This window comes from Bactrocera tryoni, chromosome 3, assembly GCF_016617805.1.
Source record: "Bactrocera tryoni isolate S06 chromosome 3, CSIRO_BtryS06_freeze2, whole genome shotgun sequence".
In the NCBI taxonomy this organism is placed as follows: domain Eukaryota; kingdom Metazoa; phylum Arthropoda; class Insecta; order Diptera; family Tephritidae; genus Bactrocera; species Bactrocera tryoni.
The window spans coordinates 45,482,090-45,494,892 of record NC_052501.1 but is presented as its reverse complement, the minus strand read 5'-3'; the positions used below and the strand labels follow the sequence as shown (position 1 = coordinate 45,494,892).

Sequence of the window (12,803 nt, the reverse complement as noted above, 5' to 3'; positions counted from 1 at the left end):
GTAGATTCAAATTGTCTGCCTTGATCCGTTGTTACTCTACTCGGTACTCCAAATCTAGCGATCCAGTGCGTGTAGAAATTGAAAGCAATGGTCCCTGTCGTCATGTCTTCGAGCGGGAGTGCCTCTAACCATCGGGAATAACGATCGACTATTGTCAAACAGTATCGATAACCTTTGCAAGGTGGTAGTGGTCCGACGATATCCATATTTATGTGGTCAAATCGTTGCTCTGGTAACGTGAATGCCGACAACGGTGCTCTGTTGTGGCGCTGCACTTTAGCTATTTTGCACGGGATGTGTGTGCCATGTTATGTACAGAATCAAAAGCTGTTCTGCGAAACGAAGGAGTTAAGTACGGTCGGACTTGGCTGGTGCTTACGTCAGAAAAAATATCTACAGCGGTGCCTGGAATCGTGAAAGGTTTGATTAATAGGCTGGTATTCGAGTCTTGTAAGTTTTTGAGCTCTGAGTCAGACTTTTGACTCTCCGCAAGTTTGGCGAAGTCGATGGTGCTTGGAGTATGAATGGCGTCAATACGTGACATTGCATCAGCTACTACGTTTTCTCTTCCAGGGATGTACCGGATGTCTGTTGTGAATTGTGCGATGAATTCCGAATGACGCATTTGATGCGGAGATGCCTTTTCCAGCTTTTGCTGGAACACATACGGCAATGGCTTGTGGTCGGTCAGGATGAAAAATTCTCTGCCTTCTGGCATATGTTGAAAATATTTGACTGCTTTGTATGCCGTTAATAGTTCACGATCGTAAGTGCTGTATCGTGTTTGTGTTTCGGAATAAAAACCTAGTGGTTGCCACTGGTCGGTATCGTGTTGTTGTAGTACAGCTCCTACCGCAGCTCCAGATGCATCCACCGTCAAACTGAGTTGCGCCCTGGGTTTTGGGTAAGCGAGTAAAGTTGCTTTGCATAAGTCGTTTTTGCATTATTGAAATGCCTCCTTTGCTTCAACTGTCCAATCAACTGGCGATGTGTCGTTTTTCTTGTTCCCTTTTATGAGGTTGAATAGTGTCATCTGCCTTTCTGCGGCGCAAGGCAAGAACCTGCGAAAAAAGTTTACCATACCGAGAAAGCGTCGCAAATCGCATACTCTCGAAGGTAGGTTGAAATTTTGAATTGCCCGTACTCGTTCTTCTGGGGGTGAAATTCCACTGCTGTTTATTTTGAAACCTAAAAATTCAACTTGCGGCTGACCAAGTGTGCATTTCGAACGGTTGATAACAAGGCCGTACTCGCGTAGCTTTTTAAATATTAACTGTAGATGATGACGATGTTGATTCAAATCCTTCGATGATATCAAAATATCATTGAGGTATGGCCAGGCGAAGTCGTATTGAAATTGAATCTTTGGAACGTTTGACTGGCATTCCTCAAACCAAAGCACATGAACGGAAATTCAAACATGCCGAATGGCGCTGTAATTGCAGTCTTTGGTATGTCGTTCGGTTCCACAGGAATCTGGTGGTAGGCCCGATGCAGATCAAGTGTGGAAAAAATTTTGCAACCATTCAGGGAATGAGTGAAATCGTGCAGGTGTGGCAGGGGGTACCTGTCAGGCTCAGTGACGACGTTTAGTCGCCTGAAGGCCTCCATTCACCGTTTTTCTTCTTTGTCATGTGCAGCGGGCTTGCCCATGGGCTGCGCGATGGACGACAGATGCCTGCGTTCAGCAAGAGTTGTATCTCGGCTTTTGCGGTTTCTAACTTCTCGGGAGATAAACGCCTCGGTTTAGAGAAGACTGGTGGTCCTTTGGTGACGATATGGTGCGTGACAAAGTGTTGCGGTTTTTTGACTGAAGACTTTTTCATCGTGATGTCTTCGAATTCCCTCAATAAATCGTAGAACGGCTGATAACCTTTGGTGTAAGATAATTTGGAAACTACCTTTTTATTTGTTGATATTGAACACAGTTTGCTGGAGTGACGTCGTCGATGAGTTTGCGTTGTCGTAGGTTGACTGTTAAGTTGAAATGTGATGGCTTGTGACACGTCAGCAATGATGAACTTCCAGGAATATTGGCAGCGTAGACCCAGATTGAGGAACATAGTCTTTTCGCCGTAAGTTTTTATAGTGGACCTGTTTGCTGCGTAGAGGTAGTTGTTTTTGTCCGGGCATCTACGTTGTTGTTGCGTCGGTGGAATTACGCTGACTTCAGCTCCCGTGTCGATGAGGAAGTTTATTGCGGATTTTTTGTCTCGGACGATTAAGCGGCGGTTTTTATCGTTGAGCCTGTCGTCGATCGCCATTGACGACAGACAAGTTAGTTTAACTTTTTTGCGTAAGGGCTACGACATTTTTTGGCATCGTTACCAAATTTGTGATGGTACCAGCACAAACCATTCGAATTGTTATTTTGCATACCGGAACGTGACGGAGGACGTCTTCTGCTGCGGCTGCTAGGCCGACGGTTTATGTTCGCCTTTATTAAGGCTATCTCTTTCGTGATTTCGGCTAGCTGCTGCTCGATGCTGGATTGATTGGCTATTGCTGTGTTTGGAGTTTCGACCACGTGTACGTGTGGGGTGCCGCTAACCTCACATATTTTGTCCGCGAGCAGGGCAACTTTGTTGAGCGGTTCGTTGCTAATGGAAATTATTAGTCGCATGTTGGAAGGTAACCGACTCATCCAAATGGACTTTAGTATATTATCGTTGATCTCGCTGCCGGCTAGACTTCGCATTTCGCGCAAGAGCTGTGATGGACGCATATCACCGAGCTCTTGTTCCTGCAGTAGCTTTTTTACACGTTTTTGCTCCGAGTCCGCGAATTGTGTTATTATTCGATTTTTTAGCGTGGTGTACAGTTCACTGTACGGTGGATTAAGAATTATGTCACTTATGTGGGCTAGCACGTTGCTTTCGATCACGGCCACGACGGTGTGGTACTTTGTTTTGTCGCTCGTTATACCTGCAGCGATGAATTGTGACTCGACCTGCGCCATCCACAGTTCTGGCTTTGCGTGCCAGAATGGTGGGATCCTGATGGAAACTTTGGCCACTTCCACGTTGCGGGTTTGGATGCCCTCTGCCAATTGGCCCCGACGCTGCAAATTTTGTATTACCTATTACCGCTTCTTCTTCCGTCATTTTTCGATCACGTCGGGGTCACCAATATGTGGGATGTCCACAATAATTTTAGATTTATTAAAATATAAAATACTGATACAAAGTTGATGATTGAAAATGAAAATGAAATGGAGAGCGAAAATGATGAAGCGTGCTAGCAGTCGGGATGATGCGCCAAGAAGAAGGAAAAATGGCGGTTCGTCAAGCTGACAGCCTATCCAGTTTTTGGGTTGCCATATCTATGCTTTTTGCAGAGTTGCATTTGGGGTTGCCACATTACTTTAGGGTTGCTACAGACTGATGAACACTTAAGGTTGAAAATATTTTTTGAGGAAAGTTGCCAGCTGTTTAAGCAAATTTAATTTAATAAAATTGATAGTATGAGTTAGAATAATCTGATTTAAAATCACTAAGGTACATAATAAGGTGTATTGGTAAAAATACTTTCAGAAGGGTTGACACCTGTTGTAAATTTCGTATGCAATTAAAATAATTTAATTTGATATTACTCTAAGATTTTTAAACTGTATAGATTACAGAAAGATTTTTTGTAAAAATTTTAATAGAAGAGTTGCCACCTATTTAAAAAAATATTTAAAAGAAAGGGTAAATAATACCCTTTTCTAAAGTACTATTTATTTTTATTTAACATTTTTTTTGTAATTAGTGACACTAAAAATATGACCTCCACTGTATTTACATACATATGTATGTATGTGCGCTGTTTACCTGGTCGAAGCAACAGCGTTGACCAACAGTTGGACAACCACAAGCGCACTTCACCGCACTTCACTTAGGGACATATTATCGATCTAATGGTCGTGTAATTACAGCTCCAACAAATGGGCAACATTAAATCATATCATTGGAAAGCAGGAGATTAGCATGATTGCAACATGCACACGTAAATACACAAATACATTATTGCAAACAAGAAAGAGTGAGCCAAAGGGGGTTGAGGGGGTAGAAAATGAATTGTAGTGATTAAAGAGTAGGACCCGAATAAGCACTGATGCGACATGGAGATGGTGCAGATAGTGAAAAGACACCCTGGGCGTGATATCGGTGAATGTATGGGTGGGTATATGTGTGAGCGTATATATTGTATGTATGTATGTATATGCGTGTTAAAGGTAGTTAAATGTGGATCGAACGAAAGATGAGTTGCAACCAGTCGAGACAGTGATGAAATTACTTTCAGTTTGCCGAGGCGGCGCAAGTTGTGGCATGCCACATATGCATTTGTAACAACTGCTGTTTGCTTGCCTCTTGATGGCTGCTGTCGGTATTTTGCATATTCCAATCCATGTAAAAACATGGTAGAGTCTTGCCTAGCAAATATGTACATAGATGAAAAATAACAATGCGTGCTACAATAAAAACAACAATGATAACATTGACAACTACAATCTATGGAAAAATGCACAAACGGTGCGCCGTGTGTCAGTGTGGCAGTATCTGTGGGCATATTGATGTTGTTTATTGCATTCCGGTGCCACAAACTGGTGTGCTGTCTTGCTAAAGAGGGGAGAGAAAGAGAGCGGGAGAGTTGGAGGAAGAGCGGGCGTATTGATACAGTGGAGTCAGGTGTTTGCAGGGCAAGGTGGCGGCTGCTTGCTACGATAACATGTCTGGCACTGATAAGCTACAACAGCAATAACAATGGTGTACAGTACAGATAACAATAATAGCAACAAAGCAACGGAGGGGGTGGAGCTGTTTGGCTGCATAACAATGCCAATAATGGGAGACAGAGCATCGTAGATTTGCCTATTTATGCGCAAATAAGTCAGTATGTGATGCTGTTTGTATTTGTATTTGCGTTGCAAGCCAGTGCAGCAACACTCACAAAAGCGAATAGATTGCATTTTCCAGATTGCATTGGCATTTCGAATGGAATTAAAATTAAAATGGAAAATGAAATTGCCATTGAAATGGAAATTGAAAATGGCAATGGAGTTGTAGACTTTCGTAGACTAGGCAGAGTTATTTCTTTTTTGGAAATAGTTTTTTATGTTGCAAATATGTTAGCCCAAATTGGTGTAGGAAGCGCTTAAAGAAAATATATTTCAGAAAACCATTTTTTAATAAAAAAGGAAAAATCTCGTTACCCATTTACACACATATAATACAAAATAAAAAAATATCTAGGATATTTTTACTAAAAAAAAAATACCAAAATATTTTTTACTAACACGTTTTGGTTACTACATAGAATTTTTGTTTTTCGTAAAAATATTTGAGATGCTTTTTCTTTTGGTAGAAATATTTTGTTGGCAATTTGTTTTGCAATTTTTTTATATTTTCCTTTATTTAATTTCGATTGTAACTAACGGGTGATCCAAGTAGATATACTTTTTTTAGATAGATCACGTGTGAGTCACTTCATGCTGGTTCAAACCACGTCAAGTAGTCCATGCAAATTTCGGAAAATCTCCGATTTTGAGTTAATTAGGAAGGGGACCAGATGCATACCCCGTGTGATAAATATTTCGTTCAAATTCTTTCTTTTCTTAAAGTTATTGAAGGTTGAAATTTGGGGTACGATAAAATTGTAAAATTACTTTCTCATAAACTACTTGAGATAAATCGATGAATATTTGAGATATTTTTTCACTATCGATTTGTTTAAATAATAATATTTTACATCATTTTTTGTTAAACAATTGAAATTTTTCATGTGTTCTTCACGATAAAAAAAATGAAAAGTATGTGATACAACGCGGAAAATATTCACCTTTAATAAGCTGCAAAAAAATTTTTGTTCATTCATACCACTCCAAAGATATTGAATTTTTTGTACCCCCTGCTCTTAAAACGTATGGCACATCGATCGTTGCGCAGTGCGCTCGTAAACTCCCGACATCTGTGCCGCAAGAAAAGCATTAGCGCATTGCCCAACGATGGTTGTGTCATACGTTTTAAGAGAGATGGAAGACATTCTCTGGAATAGCTTTAAGAGACAAGGTGTATGCTGCTTGGATCCCCTCTGTCGTCTCAAAATGCTTGCCTTTCATCGGATCATACTCAAAGATCCATGACTCGTCACCTGTGATTCTTCTTCTTTACTGGCGTAGATACCGCTTACGCGATTAGAACCGAGTTAACAACAGCGCGCCATTCGTTTCTTTTTTCGCTACGTAGCGCCAATTGGATATTCCAAGCGAAGCCAGGTCCTTCTCCACCTGGTCCTTCCACCGGAGTGGAGGTCTTCCTCTTCCTCTGTTTCCCCCGGCGGGTACTGCGTCGAATACTTTCAGAGCTGGAGTGTTTTCGTCCATCCGGACAACATTTTTTATTTTTTTTTTTTATTTTGTTTATACATTGCAACTAGTTCAAATAAAAGAAAGGACTAACAAGCAACTTGAATAGGACTTAAAAATATAATTACAAAATCACAAAACTACTATGAGAGTATTGGCTAATTTGAAAGATCGCTGGGTTTGAGGCGTTTGAGTCGTCTTGGTGGTCCATCACTAGAAGTTAACATAACTACTTCTTCGTTACAATGCTGTAGCAATCTTGTACTATGTGCTGTTGCAATTTTTAGTATTTCTGCGTTAACCGAGTTTACACCTAGATCACGCTCTATAGCAGCATATCTACAATACCAAGGCGCTTGACAATTAGTCTTAGTACTTTGTTTTGAAATTGTTGGATGACTTTCTTATTGTTTGCGTTAGTACATCCCCAGAGTTGTGCACCATAGCTCCATATCGGTCGGAGTATTTGTTTATAGATAAGTAACTTATTTTCGATGGATAACACTGATTTATTACCGATTAATCAATTATAATTTTTGAGTTTTTTTCGTAAACTTTCAATCGTAGCTTAGTGTCAAGCGTCATTCCTAAGTATTTAGCTCAATTTAAATACGGTATTCGTGCACCGTCTATGAAAATTGGTAAGTGCTGTATCTTGTTGTATGTGAAAACAATGTGTACAGACTTAGCTTCATTCAGTTTTATCTGCCATTTATTTGCCCATTGTACGACTTTATTTACAGCTTTTTGGAGATTAGTAGTGGACTCGTGTTCACTTCTACCAACAGCAAGCAACGCGGTATCATCTGCAAATGTGGCTGTTGTATAATTGCAGTCTATTGGCAGGTCGTGCGTGAATAGTATATAAAGAAGAGGGCCCAACACACTACCTTGTGGAACTCCTGCTTTTATTTCCCTAAGAATAGAATATTTGTCTCCTTGTTTAACGCGAAAGTAGCGATCTGATAAGTACGATTTTATGATGTCATAATGCTGTTTCGGTAAAATCTGTTTCAGTTTCGAAAGCAGTCCTTTGTGACAAACTTTATCGAACGCTTTTGCAACATCCAAAAACACTGCAGAACAGAACTTTTTTTCCTCAAAGGTTTTTTCAATAATATGCGTAATCCTATGGATTTGATCAATCGTAGAATGGTTGGCTCGAAACCCAAACTGATGCGCTGGAATTATGGTCTTTCGTTCAATGATTTTATTGATACGTTTTATGAGAATTTTCTCAAAAAGCTTCGATATTATCGGTAGAAGTGATATGGGCCTGTAAGAAGATACTTCATATCCTGGTTTCCTGGCTTTGGAATCATGATAATTTCAGCAATTTTCCAATAAGTTGGCACGTATTTAAGATGAAAAGCCACGTTAATAATGTTGGTAATTTTTACAACACTTATTTGTGGAAGCCGTTTTCAGACCTCGGCAGTAATCAGATCGTAACCGGGGAATTTTTTGTTTTTCAGATTTTTGATTTCCTCACTTAGCTCACTGCTTGTACAACTTGAGATTTCTTCGCTTTCTTGACTGGAAGCAGTAGGATAATCTACGTGTATTTCATATGGGCAGAATATTTGGGTTAAATAATCTGAAAATACTTCTGCTTTTTTTGAATCGTCTCTGGCCCAGCTATCAGCACTTATTTTAATGGGACATACTTGAGTATCTAGTGTTTGTAGTCTTTTACAGCTTTTCCAAAGAGAGTAGTCAGAATTTCTTCCATTGCTTAGGGACCGAAGATATTTAGCGAAACTATCATTTTTAAACCTCTTAATTTTCCGATTAAGATCTTTAGAGACTTTATTTAAAATAGATTTATCAACTGCACACCTTTATTTACTTTCTCTTTAATTTAATTATTTCTCTTATATCTTTAGAATATTGAGAGTTTATAGCAATTTTCTTTAATTCCGGTGTACTTTTCCAAGCTGCGTGTTGCATACTCGTTGTAAAGTGTAAAATTTCTTTCAGATTCTAACTGGTCATATTTTCGCAACTATGGTTCTAAATATCTGTTTCGTTTATTGGTTTTTCTTTTGAAATATTTATTTATTCTTACTATAGCTTAAATAAGATGATCCGAATTAAGGTCATAACCCTGATTGATCGACAAATAGTTCCGGGATATTTTGCCGACAATGAAAAAATCTATCAGGTCTGGAATCTTTTGATTATCTGATGGCCAATATGATGGTAAGTAAGTCGAGAATGCGTAACTTCCGGTAGACTGTAGTGCTTTATAAAGTTCTCTTCCCTTTGTAGTCGTAAGCTTTGAAACCCAGTGCGTGTTCTTTACGTTGAAGTCTCCACCCATTATAATTCTATACCTGTGTCTATTTATTAAGTGTTGGTACTCTTCAAATTGGATTTGATGCCTTGGAGGACTCTACACAGAGGTAAGTGAGAGTGGACTTTTAACTCCGTAAATAGTCACTGTTGTAGCTTGAAACTTATCAGTTTTCTTTCTCAAAATGTTTAATCGTATTTTTAATTAGTATTGAGCTTCCGCCACGGGCGCAATTGCTAGGATGAATTGTATGGTAAGTTTCATAATTTTTAATTTTAAAATAGGTTTGTGACGTAAAATGTGTCTCCGATATCATACATACGTCAACATTTTCCGAGTTTAATACAATTTAGATTTCATTCTTATGTTTGATTAAACCATTTGAGTTCCATAGAAGATTTTTTAAAGATTTAGTCATCTTTGGTATTAAAAAGATATTTTTCAAGCTTGCATAAGTGATTTTGTAAGGAAGTGTTAAATTCGTCTTGTTTATTGAGTTTCTGTAAGATCTGTGATAAAATGCTTTTAGATGATACATTATCATTATTATTTGCTTTTAGAACATGAGCAAAAGTAAATTTTTTTGTTGTTTCAGCTGTAACTTTAGGACCTTCATGTTGTTGATGTTCATTGTTTTTTGTTCTAAAGTCTACAGAACTTTCTACTTTTTGGGCTAGACCATCCCCTTTTTTGTGACCAATAGTGTTAGCTCGTATTTTCTGTAATTCTTTGGCAACAAGGCACCCTCGATAGTTGGCTGGATGTGCTTCGCCACAGTTACATCATTTAGGCCGCTGTTTCTCTGGTTTCGAACATTCAGATGTTTTATGCTTACCGGCGCACTTAGCGCATCTTGGTTGTTTGTCACAATAGTTTTGTGTGTGGCCAAATGACTGGCAATGTTTGCATTGTGGTATCACCTTAGGCAGTTTTACCGGTTCAATAGAAACAATTGAGTTCAATATAGTTTTGGTTTCGCAAATCTTTTTTATGTTCTCCGTGGGATCGAATGTTACCAAAAACATGTAGAGTTTTAGTTTTCCATTGAAGACGATTGAGAGCACTCAGTGCGTTTAGTCCTTGTTCTTTTAAGTCGGAGAAAGTATTTACTTTATATATTCCGTTATTTAAAAGCTTAATGGTAAAATTGTTTTTTGCTTCTGATTTTGCAATAGCATATAGTTGTTGATAATTGCTGCTTGTGGCATCTCCAGACACCATAATTGGTGGAGGCCGCGAACTATTTTTTGGGTTAAGCGGTTTTGCTATGGCGTTATCTGCTTTTTCCTGAAGATCAGGAGAACACTCCGCTTTTCGTTTTTTAGCTGGTATTTTTTTTAGAATCCATTCCGTTTCTCTGGCTAGTTCTTCCTCGTCCGTTGAGAATTCAACCTTATTTTCCAAATTCTTATTTTTTTTTACATCAGTGGACTTAAGCTTTATATTTTCGGCTTTTAGAGTATTTACTTCCAATGAAAGTGTTTTACACATTTCTTCCATTTCCTCTAGCTTTTTGGTTAGTTCTTCGATTGTGACGTCTTTTTTGGCAGTTTTATTTAGTTTGCCCCCTCCTGGAGGTGGTGTCTTGATAATTGGCATAATTGATTTTAAAGTTTGCTTATAATTATATTCATATAAACAATTAAAGATATAAATATAAAATAAGCAATACTTGGCAACCTATAACTCAGTTGCCTTGTGAATAATTATTAATCTAAATTTTTAGTATACTTTTAGGCTAAGGTAATATAGGTAATTTTTTGTGGCGCCAAAAAAGTCTCCAAACAGCTGATGTTTTCTCCTCTGTGTGCAATAAAGTGTGATATCGGCGAAATTACAAACCTTCCAATCGAAACTAGTCAGTGGTTGTAGGTCGCTGGTTCTGCACTCCAATACACCTGGATACCGCGCTTTGGATTTTCCGGATTGATGGGCAGATTTTGTTAATTTTCTGCCTTTTTCCACCAAAATTATTTAATTTTTTTAGCACGCACAATTATTCACTCTTTTAACAAGCAGAGCTGCCAACGAATTTTTTCAAACCTTGATCATGACCTAGCCAGCATAGCCGCTGTCTTTTAATTCACTGAACTATGTCAATGTCGTCATATATCTCATACAGCTCATCGTTCCATCGAATGCGAAATTCGTCGTGGCCAAAGCGCAAGGGACCATAAATCTTTCGCAGAACTTTTCTCTCGAAAACTCGCAACGTCGACTCATCAGTTGTTGTCCTCGAGTGACTTATAGAGTTTTGTTTTTGTTCGTCGAAAGAGGACTTTACTTCTCAATTGCCTACTCAGTCCGAAGTAGGACCTGTTGGCAAAAGTTACCCTGCGTTGGATTTCCAGGCTGACATTGTGGGTGGTGTTTACACTGGTTCCAAGATAGACGAAATTATTTACGACTTCAAAGTTATGAGTTCAATATCATCGGCATACGCCAGCAGCTGTACACTCTTATAGAAGATGGTACCTTCTCTATTTAGTTCTGGGGCTCGAACTATTTTCTCCAGAAGCAGGTTGAAAAAGTCGCACGATAGGGAATCGGCTTGTCTGAAACCTCGTTGGTATCGAACGGCTCGGAGAGGTCCTTCCCGATTCTGACGGAGCTTTTGGTGTTGCTCAACGTCAGCTTACACAGCCGTATTAAATTTGCGGGGATACCAAATTCAGACATCGCGGCATAAAGGCAGCTCCTTTTCGTGCTGTCGAAAGCAGCTTTGAAATCGACGAAGAGGTGGTGTGTGTCGATTCTTCCTTCACGGGTCTTTTCCAAGATTTGGCGCATGGTGAATATCTGGTCGGTTGTTGATTTTCCAGGTCTGAAGCCACACTGATAAGGTCCAATTAGTTTGTTGACGGTGGGCTTTAATCTTTCACACAATACGCTCGATAGAACCTTCTACGCGATGTTGAGGAGGCTTATCCCACGGTAGTTGGCGCAGATTGTGGGGTCCCCTTTTTTTGGATTGGGCGGAGCACAATTAAATTCCAATCCATCGACCCCCACTGTTTTGTTGTTCTGCAGACGGTTAATTGTTCTTCCCCTTCACGTTCTTCTATTCGAACTTCTTCATGGTCGGGTAAGAAGCTGATGCATGCTCCTTATCAGTTCTTCGCCGCCGTGTTTGAATAGCTCGGCCGGCAATCCGTCGGCCCCTGCCGCTTTGTTGTTTTTCAGGCGGGCAATTGCTATTCGAATTTCTTCATGGTCGGGTAATTGAACGTCTGCTCCATCGTCATCGATTGGGGAATCGGGTTCTCCTTCTCCTGGTGTTGTGCGTTCACTGCCATTCAGCAGGCTGGAGAAGTGTTCCCTCCATAATTTAAGTATGCTTTGGGATACCTTCTTTGTCCACCGTGGCGTTAAAGTCGCCAAGCACGATTTTGACATCGTGGCATGGGCAGCCCTCATAAGTGCGCTCCAAGCACTCATAAAAGGCATCTTTTGTCACATCGTCCTTCTCTTCCGTCGGAGCGTGGGCGCAAATCAGCGATATGTTGAAGAACCTCGCTTTGATGCGGATTGTGGCTAAATGTTCATTCACCGGAGTGAATGATAGTATTCGGCGACGGAGTCTCTCTACCACCACGAATCCTACACCAAACTTGCGCTCCTTTATATGCCCACTGTAGTAAATGTCACAAGGACCTACTCGTCTCCGTCCTTGTCCCGCCCATCGCATTTCTTGGACGGCGGTGATGTCAGCCTTTATTTTTACGAGGACATCAACCAGCTGGGCAGCGGCACCTTCCCAATTAAGGGACCGGACATTCCAGGTGCATGCCCTCAATTCGTAGTCCTTATTTCGTTTGCCATGGTCGTCATCAAAAGGGGGGTCTCTCATCCGAGGCTGATTGCTAATTTTCATTGGTAAGATTTTTTATGTGGCGGGTCCCAAACCCAGCGCAAAACCCTGCGGAGGGGATGTTTCGCCTTCTCACTTTAGCTCGCCTTAAAACGGATGTTCTTAGGCTACCCAGAGGATACTTGGTCAAAGACCGGAAGTTGTGAGCTGCTTGAGTCATCTGCAAAAGAATCGTTTCTGGCCACTCCCAAGTGAATGGCGATCAGAGAACTTTCTTCACCTGCGTGAACTTCTACATATGATTCCATCCTCCGCGGCCGAGCATTGCGGTGAAAAACTGAGAAGGTGCT

At 40.1% G+C, this 12,803-nt stretch overlaps 1 protein-coding gene across 1 annotated transcript; it reads right to left on the bottom strand.

Annotated features, from left to right (window-relative positions):
* Nucleotides 1-1,589: 1,589 nt before the first annotated feature.
* On the bottom strand, nt 1,590-2,264 carry LOC120770622. The gene has a single exon (XM_040098224.1). The coding sequence runs from the start codon at nt 2,262-2,264 to the stop codon at nt 1,590-1,592; it is 675 nt and encodes a 224-aa protein (XP_039954158.1).
* Between the last annotated feature and the right edge of the window lie 10,539 nt (nt 2,265-12,803).